Source organism: Fusarium odoratissimum (assembly GCF_000260195.1).
Source record: "Fusarium odoratissimum NRRL 54006 unplaced genomic scaffold supercont1.10, whole genome shotgun sequence".
NCBI classification, from domain to species: domain Eukaryota; kingdom Fungi; phylum Ascomycota; class Sordariomycetes; order Hypocreales; family Nectriaceae; genus Fusarium; species Fusarium odoratissimum.
Window position 1 is genome coordinate 295,789 of NW_022158696.1, and position 22,597 is coordinate 318,385.

The 22,597-nt window shown below is 49.3% G+C and overlaps 6 protein-coding genes across 19 annotated transcripts; 3 read left to right on the forward strand and 3 right to left on the reverse strand.

The window, feature by feature from the left end:
- Positions 1 to 5,743: 5,743 nt before the first annotated feature.
- FOIG_07023 (uncharacterized protein) lies at positions 5,744 to 6,311 on the forward strand (the record flags this gene model as incomplete). The annotated part of the gene is made up of 2 exons (XM_031206364.1): positions 5,744 to 5,801; positions 6,139 to 6,311. 2 exons carry the CDS (start codon positions 5,744 to 5,746, stop codon positions 6,309 to 6,311), a joined length of 231 nt encoding a protein of 76 aa, XP_031063483.1.
- Positions 6,312 to 6,654: 343 nt separating this feature from the next.
- FOIG_07024 (uncharacterized protein) lies at positions 6,655 to 13,750 on the forward strand. 5 transcript variants are annotated; one of them, XM_031206367.1, is made up of 7 exons: positions 6,655 to 7,888; positions 7,954 to 8,004; positions 8,077 to 8,115; positions 8,216 to 8,584; positions 9,124 to 9,443; positions 9,495 to 10,448; positions 10,505 to 11,838. In XM_031206367.1, the coding sequence occupies exons 1-7, from the start codon at positions 7,491 to 7,493 to the stop codon at positions 10,537 to 10,539; spliced, it is 2,166 nt and encodes a 721-aa protein (XP_031063486.1). In that variant the 5' UTR covers positions 6,655 to 7,490; the 3' UTR covers positions 10,540 to 11,838. The 5 variants fall into 5 exon arrangements, with proteins under 5 accessions (XP_031063486.1, XP_031063487.1, XP_031063488.1 ...); XM_031206368.1 differs by having other exon boundaries at positions 8,080 to 8,115; XM_031206369.1 differs by having other exon boundaries at positions 6,655 to 8,004; positions 10,505 to 13,750.
- FOIG_07025 (uncharacterized protein) lies at positions 9,586 to 13,750 on the reverse strand. 3 transcript variants are annotated; one of them, XM_031206372.1, is made up of 4 exons: positions 13,392 to 13,750; positions 12,817 to 13,295; positions 12,398 to 12,757; positions 9,586 to 12,305 (listed from the first exon to the last, which is right to left on the reverse strand). In XM_031206372.1, exons 3-4 carry the CDS (start codon positions 12,696 to 12,698, stop codon positions 11,917 to 11,919), a joined length of 690 nt encoding a protein of 229 aa, XP_031063491.1. In that variant the 5' UTR covers positions 12,699 to 12,757; positions 12,817 to 13,295; positions 13,392 to 13,750; the 3' UTR covers positions 9,586 to 11,916. The 3 variants fall into 3 exon arrangements, with proteins under 3 accessions (XP_031063491.1, XP_031063490.1, XP_031063489.1); XM_031206371.1 differs by having other exon boundaries at positions 12,398 to 13,295; XM_031206370.1 differs by having other exon boundaries at positions 12,398 to 13,750.
- Positions 13,751 to 14,432: 682 nt separating this feature from the next.
- Positions 14,433 to 18,477, forward strand: FOIG_07026 (uncharacterized protein). 7 transcript variants are annotated; one of them, XM_031206374.1, is made up of 5 exons: positions 14,676 to 15,293; positions 15,342 to 15,594; positions 15,650 to 16,705; positions 16,787 to 17,121; positions 17,214 to 18,477. In XM_031206374.1, exons 2-5 carry the CDS (start codon positions 15,458 to 15,460, stop codon positions 17,285 to 17,287), a joined length of 1,602 nt encoding a protein of 533 aa, XP_031063493.1. In that variant the 5' UTR covers positions 14,676 to 15,293; positions 15,342 to 15,457; the 3' UTR covers positions 17,288 to 18,477. The 7 variants fall into 7 exon arrangements, with proteins under 7 accessions (XP_031063495.1, XP_031063493.1, XP_031063498.1 ...); XM_031206379.1 differs by having other exon boundaries at positions 15,347 to 15,594; positions 16,758 to 17,121; XM_031206375.1 differs by having other exon boundaries at positions 15,347 to 15,594.
- On the reverse strand, positions 14,804 to 15,333 carry FOIG_07027 (uncharacterized protein; the record flags this gene model as incomplete). The annotated part of the gene is made up of 2 exons (XM_031206380.1): positions 14,804 to 14,883; positions 15,090 to 15,333. The coding sequence occupies 2 exons, from the start codon at positions 15,331 to 15,333 to the stop codon at positions 14,804 to 14,806; spliced, it is 324 nt and encodes a 107-aa protein (XP_031063499.1).
- FOIG_07028 (uncharacterized protein) lies at positions 17,269 to 20,621 on the reverse strand. 2 transcript variants are annotated; one of them, XM_031206382.1, is made up of 4 exons: positions 19,848 to 20,621; positions 19,056 to 19,695; positions 18,783 to 18,979; positions 17,269 to 18,711 (listed from the first exon to the last, which is right to left on the reverse strand). In XM_031206382.1, exons 2-4 carry the CDS (start codon positions 19,216 to 19,218, stop codon positions 17,770 to 17,772), a joined length of 1,302 nt encoding a protein of 433 aa, XP_031063501.1. In that variant the 5' UTR covers positions 19,219 to 19,695; positions 19,848 to 20,621; the 3' UTR covers positions 17,269 to 17,769. The 2 variants fall into 2 exon arrangements, with proteins under 2 accessions (XP_031063501.1, XP_031063500.1); XM_031206381.1 differs by having other exon boundaries at positions 19,056 to 20,621.
- Between the last annotated feature and the right edge of the window lie 1,976 nt (positions 20,622 to 22,597).

A 22,597-nucleotide genomic window follows, 5' to 3' on the forward strand; every position in this document is an offset into this window, starting at 1 on the left:
TCTCTTGACAAGAGTCACGGTGAGGGAGCGACATTTGTATTGATTAGATTAGGAGTTCATTGAAAGCAGCCTGAAAGAATCTTCTGGGGGCATATGTATATTTTTCTGGAAAATTCGTCCTCGAGATAAGAGATGTCGGCTTTGGACTTCCCCCTTGGATGTATCATACATGACATTCTATTGGCTCCACCACTCAATTGCATAACTTGATATCGAACTCCTGAGTAATCTGAGATACAATGCTCAAACTACTCATATATGATGTGCGAAATATCACATCGCTTTCTTGTCTATAATTGCATTTCTGGTGCAGAGAGCTGGCCATGTTCGGCTTTGTCACGGACACAAGTTGATTTTAAGCATACGCATATAACTACCTTAGATCAGGTAGATATACGCAAGGTATATTGTTTCAATCTCGATATCGAGCGATCAAGCGTATATGTGTCATGCGTTAACGACCGGGACTTGTAGGCGAACGGCTTTCCTCCCGCCTGGTTACGGTGCCGACCCTCTTGAAACAAACAAAAGACGAATTGATACTCTGATGAAACACAATGAAAGTCGCCCGCTTTTCTGGAACTCAACTTCTTCTTGTCGTCCAGACCATTACCCTCCATTTCTGTTTAAGGTCCCTGTCAAAGGAATGAAGGCTCACTTGCTTCGGCTCATCTCATTATACAAATGGTCCCCAGTGTCCCCAAGGGGAGTTTCGTGCCATGGAAAAGCTGGATCGGACGACAAGAGTGGGCATGTGGCAGGGAAAAATTGACTTCACGTAACAAACGCACACGGACGACCAGACTTTTGCCACCCGTTATTGCCAAGCTAGCAAAGTTAGCAAAGCTGAAGAAGCAGGTTGCTTCCGTTTAACATTGCTTGGCGGACAAAAAACTGGCCGCAGGACGCTGACGACGTAAGTGGTGAATGATGAGAGACCCAAACTTTGCCAACAGACACATCGCCATTGTGGCATTCCGCTGCCAAAGACCTCGAAAGTAGCAGCCGCCTCACTATATCTTCTTAGAGACCCTCTGCAGAGTAACCCTACTGCAATGTTGTCCAAGAGTCTGAAGGGGGAAGGGAAAGGGGGAGGGGGTAGCTCTTCATCGTTCAGAAAACTAAGAGATGCGATCGAAACCAATGAGAGCGAGCACATTTGCCCCTTTCTAATGGATGAGCTGGGCTTTCATGGAAATATTTACCTACAGGAAGCCGCTGGAGCCGTACATATGCAGCCCACGAAGTGTGAAGCTTGGATCAACCACCCATCTCGAGGGGCTAGAGCTGTTTCTTGGATCCTCAGCTCCCCCTCCTCCTGCTTCAATTTGGAATATCGGCGTTTATACTATCGTACAAGCCTTGTCTGCTCAAATCTGCACACCGAAGTTCAGGTGCAAGTGATGGACCAGGTGTGAGGTTGTTTGTAAATGATCGATCTTGGGGGGTTTCCACATGTGCCGATCTTCGTTTTGATAATTAGCAAGTGGGTTTTCAACGAGCCTTATCCCTGGAAGTTAACGTCAAACAAGCTTAGTTGATGGGACGGCTGATCATCAGAAGCCCGAGAAGTTTACTCTGGACCTCTGATGACTTCTTGGAGACTTGACATGTATGTCATGAATCAGGTGGCATGCAGTGGGGTGAAGGGCCATCTGGCCTCGATTCTTTGTACTAATTGTTCATTGAAAACCCGTCAGTTTATCAATTGCTGGGCGTCGGTCTGTGGTAATGAGTTGTTCTACGTTGCAGATGATACGCGCCCCTTTATGGCCTCTGATGAATCCGTGAGGCGCAAGACCACGGATCGAGGCTAAGGGACAAGGTAGCAAGTAGCAAATTTGCACACTGTACTCTCTTCCATGGCATGTCGTTTGAGGATACTTGTCGATCTAGAGGCGTGAGCTTGATACTGTTCCGTGGTCGCCCGGATCTTGAAATAGTCTAATAGTGCGTAGAGGCCAGCAACCCCGGCATGAAACACATTTCCAGGGCCAGGGTTCCTGCAAACCATGTAGACGTACTAAACCTAAAGTACAATGAAGATGCGAAAACCTTTGCGATACAGGCCAACGAAAGGCTAATAATGGAGAGAGTTCCTGAAATTCGGTTCTTGGTGATTCTTGCTACCAAGGCCAAAAGTCAGGATATCCTGATATTCAAGCCATTGCTTTGCTGCTATGATGCCTCTTGATCAGCCAGATTTGGACATGAAATCCACCCAACTATTAGTATTTGTTTATGTCTCAAGCTGCATCGCGCGTGTCTAAGAGCGGCACGGATGCTATTTTGGAGGACATGTGCCTCGAAAGCTTCGGTGTTCTTGCCTTCCACTGCCCAACCTGAAACAACCTCTTCAGTTGCCTGCAGATCCCCTAGTTAGCGTCGTGCCCACATCGCGTTGGAGGGCTAGAGATCATTTTGTTTGATGCAGTTGAGCCCGGGGCAAGGAGCCGGCAACGCCCAGGACGGTGGATGGAAGGACCTGCATTAGTGTCAGGTCATATCGCGATGGGCAAATGGCATTTCGTGGTTTGGGGAGACTGATAAGTGGGCGGCATAAAGAGCCTGGCCTTTGAGTTCCATTTTCCTGTCGAGAGGTTTGTAAATCCAATGGCACCAGCTCGTGTCACCATTCACAAAGAATATATTAGGTCAAGTTATTGTGGGTTGTATGCCTTAGAATTTGATGTTTAGACAAATCTGTTGCTATCAAGGCACTCACAGGCGAAACCGTAAAGAGCGAAACCCTGGTTGCTTTTACTGCTCGGAAACTCCATTGGACGGTGTCAGGTATATTCCCTGTTCATAGTCATTTAGGTACTGTATTCATAGACAGAACGCGCCACTTAGACTTCGGTCCGTCGATGTAGAAACGTTGGGAAATCTAGGATTCAAGGATTTCAAACTGGATGTGTGTGAATGTACGGCACCAGACCAGTGGATATGCTGGGGTACTTCTAAAAACAGAGGCCTGAGTTGTTTCCCAGAGGGGGCGGGACATTGGAGGATCTGCAAATGGTGCGCAAAAAAGGAAAGGAAGACAAAGAAGAGAAGAGACAAAAATTGTCACCTGTCAAACAACCCCTACCATGACGGAAGATAGAGTAGCAGGACAGTCAGGTAACCAGGATGAGCATGGCTTCTCTGTAGGCCATTCTGCAACCAACAAAGTTCAGCGTCATGATATGCTTTGCCGGGACGTTGAACCATATGCGGGCGGAGCGTAACAGGGGTGCTGAGTGGCTGGATGTTGACCTTGGCTGATCAACCCTGTCTCCTTCGCATGTAGGATTCCTCATCGGATCGACTTTCCGAGAAGTGTCAGAGACGTTTCGAAGATGGACCTGCTACTGTCAATGCAGCTCATCCAAACTGGATGAGAGGAGATGACTTCAGCCAGGGCTTTGCGGGCAGCGCAGCCGCGGTGGGCCCCGCGAAGGATTGAACTTGGGCTGGATGGGGATTTGGAGGGTCAAACCAGCGCCGCGGCCATGAATTCTAGTCGTCGTCTACCGCGCTTCTGGCGGCGTTTCGTCTCTTCGTCCCGGCTCTAACAAACTCCCGGTTTAGTCTATTTACAGCCGTGTCTCCGCGATGCAGTGAGTGAGTAGGTACATGTACCAGCACATGTCCCAGGTCTCGGGAGAAGGGGGTGTCCGTGTTTGAGAAGTTGGTGGCCTAATGCGAGTGTACGGATAGTCTATTCGAAGATGAACCAGCCCCCCTGACGCTGAGAACCACCGAGATTCAAACTGACACATGAGACGAAAGGTTCGAGCTGAACCAGCGCGGATCTATAATGAGTCGAAGCGTGTATCAGCAGCTGTCCGTGCTAGCAGCCCGCTCGGTGTGGCTACACGCTAGCAAATTGACGCGGCTGCGCCATCTCAAGAATGGAATAGCTGGAAACATCTGGGGAACCGGTCGTGTGTGGTGTGATGGAGGTGGAGGGAGAAATCATCAGAGATGGAGATTCTGGAGATCAACCAATTTAATTTGACAATTGCCCTATGAGTTGTATGTACTAGATCCCAGCAGAAGCTCCTCGAGCAAGAACCTTACCAGATTAAGTAACAAGTGACTCAGCTGCTGATTCATGATGCAGCTTCCAGTTTTTCATGTAGATGCTGGTTGTTCTGGCTGAGTTTTCACTTGGAACAAGCTTTTGATTGAAGTGGGACGACCCTTTGATTTTGGCTGATGGGAACTTCGCCATCTCGTCGTGTCTAATTTGACTGTAACCATAACAGCTAATTACCAACCCTGACAGGTAATGCGCCTATCAAATGGGCATTACGGATAGTGAGTCAAGATATTATTGCGCTCTCCCTCTCCTTTCACGTCGGAATCCAAGGTTGTCCTGCTGCAGGAACCAAAGATCTTTAGCTGCATTCATCCACCCCTACAGACACGCCAAGTCTTGACCACACTAACATCTATCTAACAATAGAATGGTAGATAGAAGCCGGACCGAAGAGACGACACAGCACCTGCAAGCAATTTACCCTGGTTGCCGGCTGTCTTCCATCACAGCGGCTAAATCAGCTCAAGCCTGCGCATACAATTTCCCTCTTGGTATAGCTTCCCACGGACTCGGCTGAAAGCTGAAACTGCTTAGCCTTGCTCTTGGTTGGTGGCTCGACCATTGAGCCTCTTCCGTGAACAGAACCCCCTTCCAATCCACGATTTTCTGGGCCTACGTCTGTATCTCTATCGTGCTGCGACGTCGCGAGCAGATAGCGTGGGGCATGATATCCCGACTTGGAACAGCTTGCGACCCCCTGGCTCCCTTGGTCTACCTATTCTTAACTCTCGTCTCTCTCCGCTCCGCTGGCAATGCAGGCAGTCAGTCCAGATTGAGGCTAAAACTTCAGGGTTCTGGGTACCTTATTCAACACCATCTGGGGCCCACAGTGAAGAACACCACGCCGTTTGTGTTTCTTGCATGCGCCCAATCAATACACATGTGCCTGACCCGCCCAGCAAGTTACCTCTCAACAACGGCAAGCCAATAGACAAATGTCGGGAACGCACCCTAATTTCAACAACAACTGGGTCGTCGACTAACAATGCATCGGCCAATGTAACGCGATCTATCCGGGATCACTAGGTACTAGCCAGCATCATCCAGTTCGCCTTATCTGGGCACAGCTCTACGTAGCCGCCTTATGCGCAACATCTATCAACACATAAGCCCAAACAACAACTACCTTGGTGATCGCCTCAACATCCTCTGGTGAAAAAATCACTGCTGCTTTAAGTCACCTCTCAATTAATAGTTGCCAGCTAGATCCTCGGAGACGCTGCCTTCTTGACGGGACAGTCTCGGAGCATTGCCCACAACTTGTTCTGAAGAACGAACTTGTCAGTATCAATGGACGCGGGCACGGCAGCCGACGGGACGACGTCAACATCATGGCCGAGTGCCTGTGGCGGCGGCCATGCGGAGTAGCATGGCCTCTGAGGGGAGTACCCAGTGCGTCCCTGTCTTCTTTTCGTCTTATCTTGACCAAGATGAACTTTCATGCTGTAAGAGGCCACCTTGAATAGTACATCCTTTCTCACTCATCCTGTCCCAGTGCCTGGCCTCGGCATCTCCCGGTTTGAGACATATTTATCATATGCTTGTGCGCGTCCCAGGCTCAGCTACTCCAATGCTGCCGCAACGGTCTCATACCTGCCAATTTTCATTCTGCCAGCATGAGTGACACCCCAGACTGTCTAGGTTTGTGACACAACCATGTTCAGGAAGCTTATTAGGCGGCCGAAACCCCTGAAGGAAGTTTTCCCGCAATGGAGTATGTGTCAACTTGCAGGTAACATGCCGCTGCGCCTCTCGGCGACCCTCACCGAGCAAGGAGGGTTTAAAAAGGGGCACGACTACTGTTGTGGGATGAATTATCCATCCAAATACTGATTTCAATGTTCGTCTGGAGGTTGGACCGACTATCCTGAAGTACCCTGGCTGGCTTAGGTCTCTCAGCACTGGAATTCCTTGACCCTGGTACGGACAATTTATCCCCTTGTGGAGATCATGGTTCGGACGGGGCTCTCAACGCCATGATCTACACCAACCCGTCATGCTAACCAGCAAGGGCGACTGTTGCTCGAAACTGCCGGCAAAACAATGGACAGGCTTGGCTCGACTGCTTCTCGAATTCTTCAGTGCAGGCTTCCTTGGCGCCACAATGCTAGGATGGTCCCCATCCTCGTCTCACAAGCCTGGGACTCAGCAGCCTAGCACCATGACCTATGACTTGACGGCTACCCGAATGCTTGTTGTTGACTTTGGAGCAGCTCGAAAATAGTGGAAGGACGCATCTCTTTAGTCATTATCCTAACGCATGCAGCACCGTGCCTGTGCCACCGGGCTAGGACCGACTGCCGCACTCATAGCCTAGCATAATTACAATGATGATGCTGGTTCCCGCTGCAAGTATACGTTTTGGTTTCTCTTCTGGCCATCTCCATTTCCAGAATTTCCATCACGGACTGCTTTGCTCAGCACTTCAATCCTGGCCAGTTTAGCCTACTAATTCCAGACATCTCATAAGAGTCCTTGATCCTTGATCCTCGTCTCGTTGATCCACACCCTTCAGCCCTCCGTTCTTGACCCCCCGACCCCAGTCCCAACCCCAAACGACTACCGTCTTCAGAACCCTACCGGCCGCTTCATGCGTTATCCATCTAGTCATAGCTTTTAGCGACCTACATACTTTTCTGTCGTAGTGGATTCGTCTCATCTCTTCCCATTCCCCTACTTTGTCGCATGTTACCAAGCCCTGACATAGCGACTGGGTCTGAATCAGATCTCCTGCTTTCGAGCATCCTCCCTGTCTTCCTCCGTCACTAATTGGAGCCTTGACCTTTGAACAAAGCGGCTCCGATGATCTGAAGCTGAGAGGACCCTTTTTGACAGCGATAGAACAATAATTAATCCTGGTCCTTGACAAGATCGGCAACCTGAAATCTTCGGTTCAGCGGGTCAGACTCGATCTATCTGACACTCCTGTCACTCTTCTCACCCCTTCGCTATGCGTGAAAAAAACAAATAGCATCCGTCTGCCAAGTTTCATGTTATTCTGCACCGAACCTAGACCCCAGTCTTCTGGAAGACGTACAAGAAACAGCCGTCCCCCTGACAGTTAAACGAATTGTCTCTCCAATCACTTCGTTTTCATCCTCTTTACTTTGTTCCTTCACCTATCTGTGGAGTATCTTCGCATTATAATCGATAATTATTCCGGAACGAGGTTGATCCTGTTTCTAGTACCTTGCGGCAGTTATCATGAGATTGTGATCACCTGAGCCTCTACGATTACCAGAAAGACGACTTCGGATCCCGATGCTGTAATCAAATACATACGCCCATTATCAGTCTTTTCACGAATCAAGTGGCGCCAATTGCATATTCTGACAGTTCCATAATCATTCGAATCATTCTAATACGGCTTCTGTTCGGACAAGTCTCTACACAGACCTTAATCATGAAGATTGAGTCAATTTTAAATCAGTTCAGCGAACTAGACACGAAAGCGAGAGATAGTCGAGAAAGCCCACAACTTTTCAGCGAGCAGAAGGAACAGAGAGGCCCATCATTTTCACTGTCAACTCCATCACCCGACTGCGCTCAGTCCAGAACATCCAGTGTGCGATCCGATAGTCGAACTCGTACGCCTTGGGATGCTGGTGGCTACTCTCTGCCAAGGGATATTGGCCCTCAAAACTCCTCACGACCCCCTTTCGCGCCGGTGACTTGGGAGGAGCAGCAGGAATCTGCAAGACGTCAGAATGCATCGAATTACCACTCCAGACAAGTATCAATGGATACATCAGCCAGCATAAGTCTTCCTGGTTCCACAGGATCATATGCGCTACCAGTCCGGTAAGAAAACTCGAAACCAAAACCCGGTACGGGCATGAGAAGCTTGAGGTTGACATTGCTTCAAGTAGAATGCCTTCCACTCCAGAGGTCCATCAAGACGGTTGGGCGCCGAAAAGGTACCCCTTTTCTTCCACGCTGGTGTATAATCCGGCCGGTATTCGACGATATAGCTTGACTAACAAGAATAGCAGCCACAGCGAGCGCCGTGCTTCTCAGCACATGAGAAGGTGAGTTGCGGTCCTGCCAAAATGTTAGTGTTGCTGTTCTGAATGATGTTTTGCACACTGGCGGCCAATCGCAGGAGTACACATGCTAAAACGAATCAAGATCAAGTCTCTGGACGGAATACAATACGTCTCCAGCTTCAGGAAGCCATAAGATATCGGACAGCCGCAGCAGTTTCTCATCGTGTTGCTCATCGACCTTCTCTGCTGGCCATTCCAGATTCTCATCGGTATCTACCATCAACGGGAGCAATACGGTAGGCTCTGGCATCGCTGACCTGGAAGCAAAATTGGAGCGCCTTCCAAGGATCACAGCGCCTCTCCCTCCAGTAACAGTCGGTTTGTCTGTGAAGTCGCACACCCGTCAGCCTACCAATGGTGCTAGGTCGTTGTACTCGGGTAGCCCATCTGACACGATTCTAGAGGCGAGGATGATGAGAAGAAAGCATAACCACTTATCAGAAGATCAAACGTAAGTCAACGTCTCTTTTTTTCTATGCAGAAGAAGGTGGCTGTCAGCATGAATCGAGGTTCGTTCACTGTTTGCCCCTTGCCAATCGTCCAAATCATGCATGGGTATCGTTTGCTTGCACCCTCCCCCCCGAAAAGAAAAAGGGAAAAAGCAGTGTCGAATCATCTAGAAGCCTCAGGGGTGCCTCTTTGGCAGTTCGTGAATAACAGACAATGTTCCTATTGCCAGGAGAAAAACGATTGCCTGCTGCAAACGCATCTCGGATGGATTATGTTTAGTCATAAAAGCAGGTCCGTTAAGCGGGAGCAACTTGGCCCTCGAAAGCAGCATTGTCCCACTACCAACTTGGCCTCGAGCCGGTGAATCACACTGCGTGTTGTAACTCTGCTCAGGCAGTCTGAAAAACGCTTCCATTCTTCGAGCCCCTCCGTCCAGCTTTCACACCCCATGTCCTCGCACATTCCCCTTGCTGTCTATTGTCACTTTCAACCTATAAATTTCCCACCAGGAATATACTGACTCCTGTTCCTTTTGCTCAGCTATTTGAAGCCAAAAGATCAGTTTCTGAATTCGTTAGATCGCGTTCATAAGCGAACCATCTCGGCACCAAACCCCGCCCAGGGCTCTGGTCATTCTTTTCCTCAAGCACCAACTTCTCTGCCACAATTTACGTCCCGGCATCTTCATCCTCCAACACAACTGTCACCACAGATCAGCACGTCTCACGAGCGTCTTGGCATCGAGAAGTATCCCTGGATCAATACGAGAGAGAGCTCCCCTACACCTAGTAGCACATCAACAAAGTCGCCCTTTCAGCCCCAGGAGACTGTGAGGATGCAGTCCGACGGGACTCTTCCAGGTAATCTTTCCTTTTTCAGTATTCTCGGTTGAAGTCAACTAATAGATGTAGGTGCAACTGGACAGGCAGCGTCCCATGCCAACCCAAATGATCGTGTTATTGCAGCATGCCGTACCTTTGGAAATATAGCCATCAACGTTCCCCTCAAGGGTGGTGATATTTGCATGGCAGTTTCCGACTGTGACACTGATTCGGTTCCTCGCAAGGTCATCTCTCATCTTTTTGGCCGCAACAAGGTCTGCACTCGTCGCATCCCGGAGCGTGTCTGGGTTTGCATGTGTCGCAAGCACTATCAGAGGATTCGCTACCGAACTGGTGCTAGATTCAGCTCGACTCAGATCGAAATGGTGTACGAGCAGATCATCCGAATGATCTTCTGGAGCCGAGGTTTGGAGAATGTCAACAGAACTAATCAGGAGGGCATCACCATCCGATCCTGGACATTCTCGATTCGAAGACGTGAGGTTAAGCGCCTGGCGGATACGAACAGTCGGGATCCCATCCCTCACTGGATCATGCAGAGCCTTGGCGAAGGCAAGACGCACGATGAGATCCTCGATGTTGTCGAACGTCTTTGCCAAGAGATCAATCACGGGGGTCTCAGGGAAGTCCCTCCTGTCGAGTTCCTCCCAGAAGTTGTTGATGCTTTCGCAAACCCGCTTGCTCAGGTCCAGATCCATCAGACATCGGCCAGCAGCCAATCCGGCCGTTCGTTGATGGCTGGGGAGGCAGTTCCATCCCCCCTCCCATTCGTCAAGGAATCGTCGCCCCTCGAACCAGTTCAAGAAGAGGGATCTACGAGTGAGCATAGTAGCCAGCAATCATCTTCGTCGCCCACGCCTCCTGCTGTTTTCAACGGGTCTCGACCTGTTCATCACTCCAGATCGTATACCGACGATATGTCCAACCGGACTGCTCCCTACTCATTCGGCTCTCGGTCTCCTCTCGCGAACTCTGGCATCGGGCCAGACACTGATCGACAACCCAGTCTTGGGTACTATGACAGTCAGAACCCAACAGCACCTTCAATGAGCTATTCCAGTATTAATCGTCAGATGCAGGCGCCGATGACCGATCACCGAGATTCCTGCGATAACGCTCCTTATTACCAACAGTCTTATAGCGGCGATCACCACTATGGCCCAAATGGATTCGTACTGACTGATAGAAACCTCTCGGTCCATACCGCTGCTATGCCAATGGTGGTCAGAGCGGATCAGATGTATAGCACCGCAGGCTATGCTGCCCAACACAGCCGAGACAACCACCACTTCCTTGCGTCGACAGTCAATACTCAACTCACGCCCGCGCCCCTCAATTATCCCTCTTCCGGGACTCCTCCTATTCAGACTCCAGGAGCGGTTTACTCGTATCAAGTCCCGGAAGAACGTCATTCTCATCTTAGAATGAGCGGAGTAGACAACTCGCTGCATCATTCGATGGCAGACGAGCGCCCGTACTCTGATGCTCCGCGTTCACAAATCCACCAGCCCTACTGGTTTTCTGCCGAGACTGGGTCGAACACTAGGATCGGCCGCTCTATGAACCAATACCAGCAGCACACATTGGCTTCCGTTGACCAAGCTAGCCTCTGTTCCTCGCGCCAGTACCCCAAAGAAGAAGTTCCAGAGTATGGCGTTGCTGATCTGGTTACTGATGAAGGTGTTCCGACCACGCAGCCAGCAGTGGCCTACCGTCCAAGATACCAACACGGCTACGCATCCACCGCCGAGTTCGACGACACTCTCGCTCGAGGCAATTACCAGGCCTATCAACACAATCTTTCAACCAATGACGATGAAGAGAACTTCCATGGTGATCGAGCTTCCGATAGCAATCACCAGTAAGGAACAGATTTCCTGAATGATGGTAGGGAGCGAGGTTTTTGAGGCCTGGCCTTGTGTGCCACTTGCGTAGCTTCATGCTTTACCTCCTTTTTCTTTTTGACACGAGCTGCACGACGATAATGAATTTATCTAATTTGCGTTGCTTCCCCGCCTGGGGCTGTTCATCACTGCTGAACTGAAAAACGTTGCTCCCTTGACATTCGTCCGCCCCCCCCCCATCGGAACCCCCCCCTTTTTTTTTTGGTATTTCCGGCCCGTTGTCTGGGTATATCGCCCACTGGAGCACCTCAGGAAGCCCAACGACACAACAATAAGGCATGTTTCGGCATGACTTCGCACAGGGCGGATATTTGCTTGTTACTGCCATGATTATTATGATTGCTCCATCGTCTGGGATGGGATTTGCTATTATGGAGATGCTTATGACATAAAGTTCATAGCCTTGTTGGCCTGAAGCGGCCATAAGTAGCCAGATAGATGATAGATGAATGACCCATCTGAACGATATTTCGATGAGGAATCGTAATGAGACTCTGGTTGATGACGCTATGTGATATCCGTTTTTCTTTGCTGAGAGATATTCGTGAATGCTGTAAGATCTAGCGATGGGTGCATAGTCTTGATGATCAATCCCCCCTGAACATGATGATGCCACCGTCCCAGTCCTTCAACTCCCCAACATTGGCCCTGGCCACTTCTACGTAGCCAAAACGCTTGTAGAATCTGTCGAGCCCACGCAATCCCACCAGCCAAGTGGGAACTCCTGCACGATCGGCCGCCTCCAAGCCATGCTGAAGGAGCAGGGAACCATAACCACTACCTTGGACATGAGGAGAGACCCCAAGGCTAGACAAATACCAAGCTGAACGACGCCGAGGAGAATTGAGTATGTCGGGTTCAATGGTACTGAAATCGCGGTCGTAAATACCAAGTCGATGAGAGTCTACGTGGCGAAGAGGAAACACGTAGGAATGTAGTTTCAGCGCCGCCAACATGATGGGGGCAACCCAAGCGTCTGGATGAGTTAATGCTTCGATCAGGTTTTGGTTTTCGCAGGGTTTGAGTGGACAATGCAATAGTTGGCAGAGATTTAATGGAGAGTCTTACGAAATGAGAGCCATCGCTCACGGAAAGATAAGGAATCGTCCGGTATATGCCACCAAGTAAATGCCACAGTCCTGCCTCTGGCATCATCCAGCATAGTGAGAACGTAGCCGGGCGTCCAGTAGCGTGTACGAAAGCGCCGAGTAACCCACTCACGAAAGGGAGTTGAGTCGCTGTGACGGGTTGGGAACATGAAGTCGAGCAGAGTTTCTTTGTCGAAGCTTTGCATATAGAGATCTGTAGCCACAGTGAGATCGGCAGTGGTGCCGGGCCGGATGTGATGGAGCACCTCTGTGGATGTCATAGGCTTTGATGGCCGTTGGAGGTGAGTATTGACTCCAGCGATAAGATCCGAGTGTCAGTCTGGTATAAAAATAGGTCTTGGATCCGTCTTCGGGGAGTGTTTTGGAGATCAACTGCACAAATTCAACTTCTGGAGCTGCGTATCGGTAGTTATATACGTGTTGAGTTAACGCAGGGGGTTTGCTTTTGAGGGATCAATGGACCTAGTCACCAAATGATTGGCAAACAATATTCTCCATACAATGGACTTTGGTTTCAATCAAACTGAAAGTTTGCACATCAAGTAAATAACAATCGACATTTGCAGCTATTTAGGCAAGACCTAAGGCGGGGATAAGTCGATCAAGCTGCCATGACGGGATTTACGCCGGGTGAGTCAGTAGTTCATGTTAATTCCGAAAACGCTCGGATTTTGCTCTGACAGGGCAGGGGGTCCTCTCGCTTACCTGCCTATTAGGGTGTGTATATGGCATGCTCTGTATTCAGTTTGATGGGCAGGTATCTGACTGATATCGCGGCTTTTTTTTTTTCTTTCTTTTTATCTCCTGGTGTTGCGGGAAATATCCAACGGCTACCTTAGTAGTTATGCAGACATGCACTAGAGCCTCGTGAGCTTAATTTAGCAACTACTTGCTGAACATGGAAAGATAAGACAGGGCTATACCAGCATCAAGAGCGCGAAGGAAGTAGGCACCTTAGTCCACATAGCCCTGCTGGAAGTGACATCTCGTATCCATCGTGGCAGAGTCAGTCGATTCGCAATCTCGATAGGTCTCTTTCCTGTCTCAGGTAGTTAAAGCAAAGTCAATTCCACTGTCTTGAATATGGATCGCAACAGTCAAGTGGGGATGGGTTAACATCCAGGGATTTTGAGAGAGGTCATTGTTGGTGCATTAGTTGATCTTTCAATGGAAAGGTATTAGCTTGCGATTGGTAAACAAAAATTCACCAGATCCCAGTGTTTCTTTTATTAGAATATGATGGGTTCTCGTGTTGTCTGTACGAAAAAGAAAAAGGTCGCATGGTGGCATTTGATCTTTATGAATGCTACCCAAGGGGCCAGCGAGGCGGTGATGTCATAAGCGTTAGAGTTCCTATCGCGAACGATCGAAGCTGATGCTAGAATGAGCTTGAAAGGTTCAGTTTGAAGATGCTTTGTAAGTGACTTGATATAAAGTCGATTCATGTATGATCGAGATCTGAGGGACTGATTGCTTCAGAAAATCATTGAACATTGTCATCAAGCTTGCTTACATGGGCATGATTAATTCAAACCAACCCGCAACCCCAACTCCCATAGCGGAGAGTCCGTACCCTCAAACTACAACACCTAATTCTAAGCGTAAGGTAAGCTTGGCTGCTTGGGTAGCACGTAATGTCCGGGCGCGCTAACCTGCAAATGACATCGCTGTAGATGGGGGGATGCATCCACCATGGGCATGACATGACCATGGCCTCACTGGGCTGAGAGGTAACGGTCTCTCCGGGGAATCGGGAGGGGGGATTTGCAACGTGACCCGGCATTTCGGACACATGAGATGTGATTGATGGATGGATTCGATCTTAGATGGGTACCTAGTTGCTCTCAGACTTCAAGCAGCGCAACATGTACTTACTGATTGAGTAGTCAATCAATCTAGGCCCTGTATCTCTCCCCACTAGTGGGTTTCAAGGGTTAATCATGCCTCTTGAGGAAGCCATCTCTGCAGTCGTCGTCTGGGTTTAATACCAGGTCGTTAGGGCTGTAGTTGAATCATTCCATGATCGATATCCTGTAAGTAAGGGAAGTAAGTAGGTACCTAGTTCAAACTCTCCGTCCACCAGGCATGTGCTGTCCATGTTCCTGCTTGCTTCGTGGATTTTGGCTCCTGTGTCTTTCCCTTTCAGGTTACTTGCGACATTACACCTTATTTCAAATCATCCCTGAGCTGGCAGGCCCTTGTGCCCCCGCTCTTTCTGCTGTCTGCTTTCTTCTTTAGTTAGGCCCCATTACCTTTTTGTCCAATTTCCAATATTTACCTTATCCTTTCAAATCAACATCTTCAGCCTTCTTCTCACAGCCTTGGGCTCCATCACCATCGCCCCCTGCAGTGGCTGACTAACCGATTAGACGTCATCCTTGGTTTGGTCCCTGTCAATCTTGACCTTGCACCTGGCACCCGGCGCCCATCTACCGGGTTCGCCATCTAGAGTGCCGTATGTACAACACGGCATAGCGTACAGCGTGCAGTTACCTACCGCCCGCTGTGCTGCGTATTTGCTGTGGTCTCTCTGCAGTGCGTATCTGCAACCACCCCTCGGCCTATTCTGGCCCCAGGCCTGGAAGCATCAAGAGACCCATCGACATCTAATCAAGTCTGTGGCCCGGGGGGGCATCATTTTCTCTTCGTACTGAGACTCAACGTCAAATAGCCCTCGTTCCCGGCCTCAATGTCTCGGTTCTCCTCCTCTCTTTCCATACCATCAGTCTCATTATCAATATCAGACCACAGTCTCAAGCTTGCATCAAGCTCAACAACACGTACACATACACTCACATTTATATCTATATCTTGCTCCTGCTCACGGTATACGCCTATCAAACCACTCTGTCTAGGTAGCTCAAATTCTTCCATTACCTCCTTGCTGTCTGACATAATAAAAGCGTAGTCAGCATAAGTCCTTTTTTAACTTACACCCACCACACTCTACCTCCTCAAAGTACAAGCCCATCTTACGGGCTACATATCAGCCACCACGGATCCCAGAAGAAGAACCATTATGTCTCGCTCCGTGTCATCTTCACGGGGCTCTGAGTCTCCAATGGAGCCTGAACGTGCACACAGAGCCTGTGAAAAGTGTACTCGTACCAAAAAGAAATGTGATAAAGCATTGCCTGCTTGTTCTCGCTGTACGAGGTGTGTAACTGCCCTTGCAACTCGATTTTCCGATCTCCTTTGACTAACTCGCCAGACTTGCAACTACGTGCTCCTATGATTTTATCTACACGGCCCCAACAACCGCTGTTGTGGAACCTGGATATCTTGCAGGATCTACACCCAAAGAAGCATATGGACAGGGTATATTTGACCCTGCTTTTGATGTTTCCAGCTCAATGGTAATGGCGTTGTTGTCATCACGCAACATTCCTTGGCGCGAGGCAACCGAGCGCTACTTTGAAACTATGAATCCCTGGTTCTCTGTAATCCATCCGGAACTCTTTGCCATCCGCACGGACAACCTAGGGTCCGGGGCCAGCTCCAATGCCGATCAGGGACCCCGCGACCCTGCTGTTGCCCTCCTAATCGTTTGCATGCAGCTCGTCTCTCAGTACGATGATGAAGCTGCTGCCGCGAGCACCAACGTTAATGAGGGTAAGGACATGATCGAGATGCCAGCTTACAGGGCCGCCAAACGAGTCCTGAGCGTCTTACGTGGTCTTTCTGCTCCTAGCATTGAACTTGTCCAATGTTCCATCCTGCTGGCACTCTTTGAGTTTGGCCACGGTGATGTAATGCGTGCCTATGTGAGTATTGGAGATGCAAACACCATGGCCATGGTCCTGCGCATCGGCCCTGGAAAGTATATCGAAGCTGAACGAGAGGCCAATATTCCTTATGAGGAGGAAGAACGTCGCTGTGTCTACTGGAGTCTTTTCGTTCTCGATCGTCTCATTCATGTCGATTGTTCTCTCATCCATATGCCACTTCAAGTGCCGTCCCCAGCCGCCGATGATCTACTGCCAACAAGCAATCTCATTTGGCACAATCAGAATCAATCGCCCACGCGTTCTGTTCAGCGACACCCTGCGAGCGTGGCCCCTTCGGTACCTCTGGGGCCATTCCAAAGAAATTGTCAATGTGCAATGCTCTATACAAGAGCCTATTCTCCGAAACCCCAAGGGAACCCCAGTGCCTTGTTAGAGGAGTATGTCGAGCTAGATATTGCAACACGTGCTCTTGTCGAGGCTATGATCATGCAGACTTCTCGTTGGGGAGATTTCTACGAGTGTTTCGCCACTTGTACATGGTAAGACGGACCCTGGGACAAGAAGCACAGCCAAATTATGTCTCTTTCCTAGTTCTTGAAACGAACTGACAATTGACCTAGCCTCCTTCTGTTCCTTTACTGTCGCCAGCTTCGCGCGGCCAACACCATATCCGCTGCAGGACCCTTTTCTCCAACCGCCGATGACATCGCCCCTAAAGCCATCGCCGGTCTTAATTTCACAATTCGTATCATTGCCGACACTACAACCGACTTGAACGACCAACTCGCCCATCGCCCTCACCTTCTCGCTCCCTGCTCACCTGTCACGCCATACTCGGCATACCACTGCCTCATGGTCCTGAGCCACCTCGAGCATCTAATCCCTGAAGCTGACACAAGATTTCACAACATATTTGCGTCATTGCACTTTTTTGCTAAGAGATGGGGAGTCGCTGGTAAGTTCTTAGGCTACTAGCAAAGCGCGCCGTTTAGGATCGAGCCGTAGAGCAGAAAACGGCGTAGTGGAAAGGCATCTGACTCTATACAGGACAACTTGTCAACAAGGTTGAACTGTTTCTAGCGGACGCTGACGAGACACAATGGTGCTTCATGGACGAATGAGACAACCACAACGAAAGCTATTTAAACGCACCATGCTTATCATCACATCATGCCATCCAACCGAAACGACGATATATTGGGTATTAACCAGGACGAATTGCAAGACCTCTTTGGTAATATTGACAGCCTTTTGAGCTCTTACACCACAGCTCCATAAAACGAGATATTGCTTCATTAGCTTGGCATACCGCGAGGTTTTAATTATTTCTATTCGTTTACAATCGAAGATAAATGCGTATACCAAAGCACATGCACGATCATAGTACACGCCACCTCCAACCAGACGGCCGGCTTCTCAGTCTATCGGCGTGGAAAGCAAAATGCCCAAGCATCGCTCCTATAACTTGGAAAACGCTCAACAAATAACACAATCCATCAAAATAATCGCTCACATGCAAACATTAAGCGTCTCAACTGTGGCTCAGTCTTTTTGAGATCATGAAGGTTCGATGGATTCAGGATAACCTTTTGTCCTTTACGCATTACGGGGAGTTTCCCACGACCAAAATCAGCAGCATGCCATTGAGGATACATGATGCGACGAACGTAGTCCAAACCGCCAGTAGATGTGGAAATGACAGTCGGTCGTGCCGGTATAGCGTCATACCGAGGGCACTACAGGCGGTGAACAAGCTCGCAACAACGCCAACAGTAACGCCCGCGTCAACTTCAGCTCTGAGCCTGTGTCGACCGGTAGAAATAAGCGTGCCGGCGACGAGGAGGAGCAGGAAAGACACGGCAAAGGAGCTAATCGTACCCCAAAACAAGGTCTTCTCACGGTACAAATGCGCTTGCTGTTGATTTAGGCTGGGAAGGGCATAGTGTGTGGCATATCCAGTCGCGGGGAAGCCATCTGAACTAGCATATCCTGCTTCCTCGTCCGACTCGCTGCTGTTGAAGGTCGTGCTGGAGTATTGGTAAGGTGAATGATTGGCACCAAGTAGAGACTGGCGCTCCCGGGTGTTGTTGCGCTTGAACCAACCCCTTGCCTTCTTCATGGGTGCTTTGAAGATATTCTGCAGGTAGCCGAATCCCGGAAAACTAGTGCTTTCATCTGGATTTATATAGATAGCATATCCATCATCATCAGCTGCACATTCACTTCCATTGTCATATTCGTTCCAGTATTTGGCAGGTTCTTCCATCTGCGGTGGAGGCAAGAAATCGAACGTAGGTTGAGCGCGGCTGGTGGGGTGACGATTTGTCGAGTTGAGAGATCCTGAAAGAGATTGACGTCGGTATGACTGAGCTTGGGATTCTGGTGAGCTAGGTTCGCTCAATGCGGGAGCGGCAGCGTTCAGTGTGCATGTGATGTCGTCATAACGTTGTTGTAAGGAGGAAAAGTCACGGCGAGTGAAACTTTTCGGATCGGAGAGAACGTTCTCATAGAGACGAATACCGAGGGTTGTAGAGCCGGTCCATTTCTGTAAGTGAGTGATCAGTCACTACGTTCATCCAGATGTCAAATTCACACGAAGCAGTCATGATGACGTACCTTGTATTTTTTGGTGATCTTGCGGAAGGCGACAGTCTGAGCCTTGACGAAGCGCTCGAGGGATTGAATGTCACTACCACAACGAACCAATTCACGCTCGTACTTGGTGAAACGTCTGTGGTGCTTGATGGCAGAATCACCGGCGAGCTGTTCCTGGTTCTTTGATGCCCAACGATCGATATTCTTGGCGAGGTATTCTATGGAGGTGTTAGATTTGGCATGTGGTCGCGTGCCACTCAAGACGTGGCGCAGAACTACAAGTCCACGACATACCTAATCGGCGCGAAATCTCATCTGCTTTGCTTGAAACAAATAACTGCAGTCTTTCATGCTGACGATCAAGCTCCATGTATAAGCCATCCTCGAATCGCGAAAGAGCCTCATCCTTTTGTCCGGGAATGGCCATAGCCGTGGCCTGGTCGCGCGTCGTGTGCATCTTGATCTCATGCTTAATGGAATTGTAGTCGAGGTTATCTACATCAAGAAGCAATTGGTCAGTATACCGGAATGGTTTCGACGGAGAGCATTAAAACCTACGGAGACTCCATTCTGGAACAGACTCTCTTTCGAGGTGGTCGCCAAACTTCATGTCTGATCAATAAGAACAAAATTCGGCAATCAAGGGAACGGACGTCAACTAAAACGACAGAGAGAGAGGAGGAAGAAGAAGAAGAAGAAGAAGAAGAAAAGAGCGGACGATTGATATCACCTATTCTCAAGCTCGCCCTGCTACCTGTCCCTTCCTTATGTGCGGGTGAGGCCTTTGAGTACAGATGCGAGCCGTAGAGGAAGGTTCAAATCGAATCAAGTCGAACTGAATTGAGCTGAGTTGGCGGGAGAAGCGAGCGGAAGATGCTGCTCAACGCCGAACTGAAAACTTAATTGAGGAAGGTGGATCTTGATATCTTTATACCTACAGAGCAGAATGGGTTGTAAGTCAAATGCGCAATCCAAGACAATCACGATATTTGGTCCTCAAGTGAAACAGAGTAGCTCATTTGTCTGTGGGAGACAGGGGAGGATGTGAGGAACGAAGATGTCAATTGGAAGCAGGAAATGACGTACCCAAATATGACTCTGAGTAGTAGGAAAGGTACTAAGTAGGTATGAAGCACACCCTGCTTGGCTCGAGACACAGCCCGCTTCGAGATCCAATTTAAAGATTAAAGCTTGTCGTGGTAGGACGGGCAATGGATCTTTAACGCCCAAAAAGCAATTGGGTGGGGCCGGCCTAGACAGTGACCTAGCCAGGAGCCAGGTTGTTTTAGTCCTTGACCCGGGACAGTTTCTGCGGGCGTTGGCGCTGCGACGGTTGCTCGAAAGGAACTTCGCAGAAGAGAACCTCGCAAGTAGCTGCAATTGTCTCGCGAAGGAAGGGCGAAGACAAAGAAGTCGGGCTCTACCGTGCTCCTTATCATATGCTCCTGTTGATCAAAGTCTCTGACTGGTGGCTGGCGCAGATGGTGTACGAATGGACAGACAGTAGCCTCGAACTCAATCCTGACAAGGATAGTCCCTCGTATTGAGATAAGAGTCTCAGCAGTTTGGATAGACAACAAATGTCAAGATTCACCACAATCAACAAGCAAGCCAAACACAACGACCAAAGCAGAAATGTTTCTGGGCTAGGTAGTATCGTCTCGGTGATAGACACGGTCTCTTGGTAAATCTCGGTTTATCAGACAGCACAATTCCAGGCAGCCTGATGTCAGCCAGAGGAAACCCACTGCCTCTTTCGTGAGATTCGTTGAGTCGATGAACCGACGTTTGTTGAAAGGAGCAGACAAGTGAGTGAGCGATCTGGAAAGTTCTAGTGAGCGAACAAGCTAGAAGAAAATTGACGGCGAGGCGTGGGAAACGTTGCAAGTTTATATCTTTGAATCAGCCATTCGCTCTTTCTTCACCCTTGTACCGCCTCTTACCACTCCTGTCGAGCTCATCCACTCGCCTCGTGCTTCGCATGCATCGGTAACGCCCACCCGGACAAGATCCCTGGACTTGGCATGATCCATCCATCGTACAGAGCATAGCGGAGCGTCCAGTAGCGCAACGAAGAGCAATCTGCATCTCTCTGCAGCGTAACAGTGCTATAGTGGGCACCGCAGCAGGTTGCATTACGTGCTACAGCGATCCAGAGCGACAACGCCCCTGTTGACCTGACGGATGGGGTGGTGGGTTCACGGGTGCTGGAGAGAAGGAGGGGGGAGTGGAGGGACTCGGGAGGGGCCAAAAGGATCAAGGGTCCCCGTCCAGACGTTGGAACAATTGAAACCGGATACTTGATAGGACGGAATGCAGATATCGTTGCCATGATCTGGACCTTTTGGCAATAATCTGCAGGGAACTCATCATGCCTCGGCTTAACAAGCCAAAGGACACTGGGAGAAACGCTGAGGGGTAAAGATAACAAACAGTTAGGTGCGATAACAAACATTAGCAAAAGAATGTCCAATTCTCGCGTGTATAGATCACGGTGCATTCTATACTGCACAGTGTCGTTACCGAGGAGAACTTTATCCTTCATTGCTAGCGGCCAAGTTCAACTGAGAAGTTGGGCGATGTGCAGAAGTCTCGGCTCTTGGGCTTCGGCATATCAGAAATTGAGTTTGGTGCAAGAGACTTGGGAAACGTGGTGGCCGCGGCATACAGGCATACAGTGTGTATATACTTGGTCCTCTTTTGGGCTACAGACAAATAATGATCCTTCCCCTTGCTTTACCCATGAATTGCAGCAAGTACCTCTTTTTATTCTATCAAGCATCAGGCCATGGCTACCACTGTGCAAAATCCCCAAACTTATGCATCTCTTGAGTTCTTGTACAATCACCTCAGGTAGCAAGTAGGTACCTATCTGTGTCGGTATCGGTATTCTTGCACACTGTGCCACCTTATCATCTCACTGTACCTTGGCCAGGTATTATTGCCTGCATCCGGCTAAGTTTCTTTTTGATAAGTTCAGTTCCTCCCAGTGAAGTTCGAATTAAACATCCATACCTTAGATACCGCTCAACCTTACCTCTACTATGCCGACCTACCTTAAGCTTTCCTCTAGGCAAGGAGCTATAGCAACTCAGTGAATACGGAGTACAGTTCCTCCCATTACGTACCATAACTTATAAGTTGGCAGGGCACCGGTGGGAACATAACAATGGCTAAGTTGCCTGGATGGGAAACTCTTCACGCCCTTCTTTTCTCATCCATATTATCCGGACGTACATATCTTGGTCCACAAACACGACTTGTCAAGTTGCCGCCGCACGCTGTGTAACCACTCGGATGAGTCGAGGCCCGATAGCCAGTCATTTATAATTAATTAGTTATGATATTCCTGTGCAGAATTAATGAGTTGCCGACACAACTGTCTGTCTGTACTGTGCCGTACGGGTATTAGTCGCAGCCGCAGCCATAGCCACCCTGTTTTTCTCAACCGAGTCAGAACCCAGAGGCAATAACGGGTACCTGAGATAGAAGGTACCTACACTGCATTGGGGTGCCTACCTTGCCTACCGACTTCTACATCAAGACGTCGCCGGCGCCGAGGATTCCATGTGGAATAACGACAAGCAGATTGCAGTAATCAAGACGAGCACAGTGCAGAACAGCCGAGACCGTAATATTCGTCAATGATTCTCAGTGATGCCACTTTCACTACTACCGGTGCGGAATTGATTTAGAGTGTAGGCAAGACATCTCCGATCCTCCGGGCATTACCTCAGCGTCGGTACCAACCAAGTGATCGTTACTGGTCACGCGAGAACTTAAAAAAGAACAAAGTGCCTTCGAGGCTCAAACGCCCAGCTCCCAGCTCCCAGCTC

Coding starts and splice junctions, on each gene's coding strand:
- FOIG_07024 (XM_031206365.1), top strand. CDS start 7,491: ATGAAGATTGAGTCAATTTTAAATCAGTTCAGCGAACTAGACACGAAA. Junction 7,889..7,953: donor TCATATGCGCTACCAGTCCG/GTAAGAAAACTC, acceptor CATTGCTTCAAG/TAGAATGCCTTCCACTCCAG. Junction 8,585..9,123: donor CACTTATCAGAAGATCAAAC/GTAAGTCAACGT, acceptor CCTTTTGCTCAG/CTATTTGAAGCCAAAAGATC.
- FOIG_07025 (XM_031206372.1), bottom strand. CDS start 12,698: ATGACATCCACAGAGGTGCTCCATCACATCCGGCCCGGCACCACTGCC. Junction 12,306..12,397: donor TGAGCGATGGCTCTCATTTC/GTAAGACTCTCC, acceptor TAACTCATCCAG/ACGCTTGGGTTGCCCCCATC.
- FOIG_07026 (XM_031206373.1), top strand. CDS start 15,458: ATGTCTCGCTCCGTGTCATCTTCACGGGGCTCTGAGTCTCCAATGGAG. Junction 16,706..16,786: donor TGTTTCGCCACTTGTACATG/GTAAGACGGACC, acceptor CAATTGACCTAG/CCTCCTTCTGTTCCTTTACT. Junction 17,122..17,213: donor TAAGAGATGGGGAGTCGCTG/GTAAGTTCTTAG, acceptor GACTCTATACAG/GACAACTTGTCAACAAGGTT.
- FOIG_07028 (XM_031206382.1), bottom strand. CDS start 19,218: ATGCACACGACGCGCGACCAGGCCACGGCTATGGCCATTCCCGGACAA. Junction 18,980..19,055: donor TGAGATTTCGCGCCGATTAG/GTATGTCGTGGA, acceptor ACACCTCCATAG/AATACCTCGCCAAGAATATC. Junction 18,712..18,782: donor AGATCACCAAAAAATACAAG/GTACGTCATCAT, acceptor ACTCACTTACAG/AAATGGACCGGCTCTACAAC.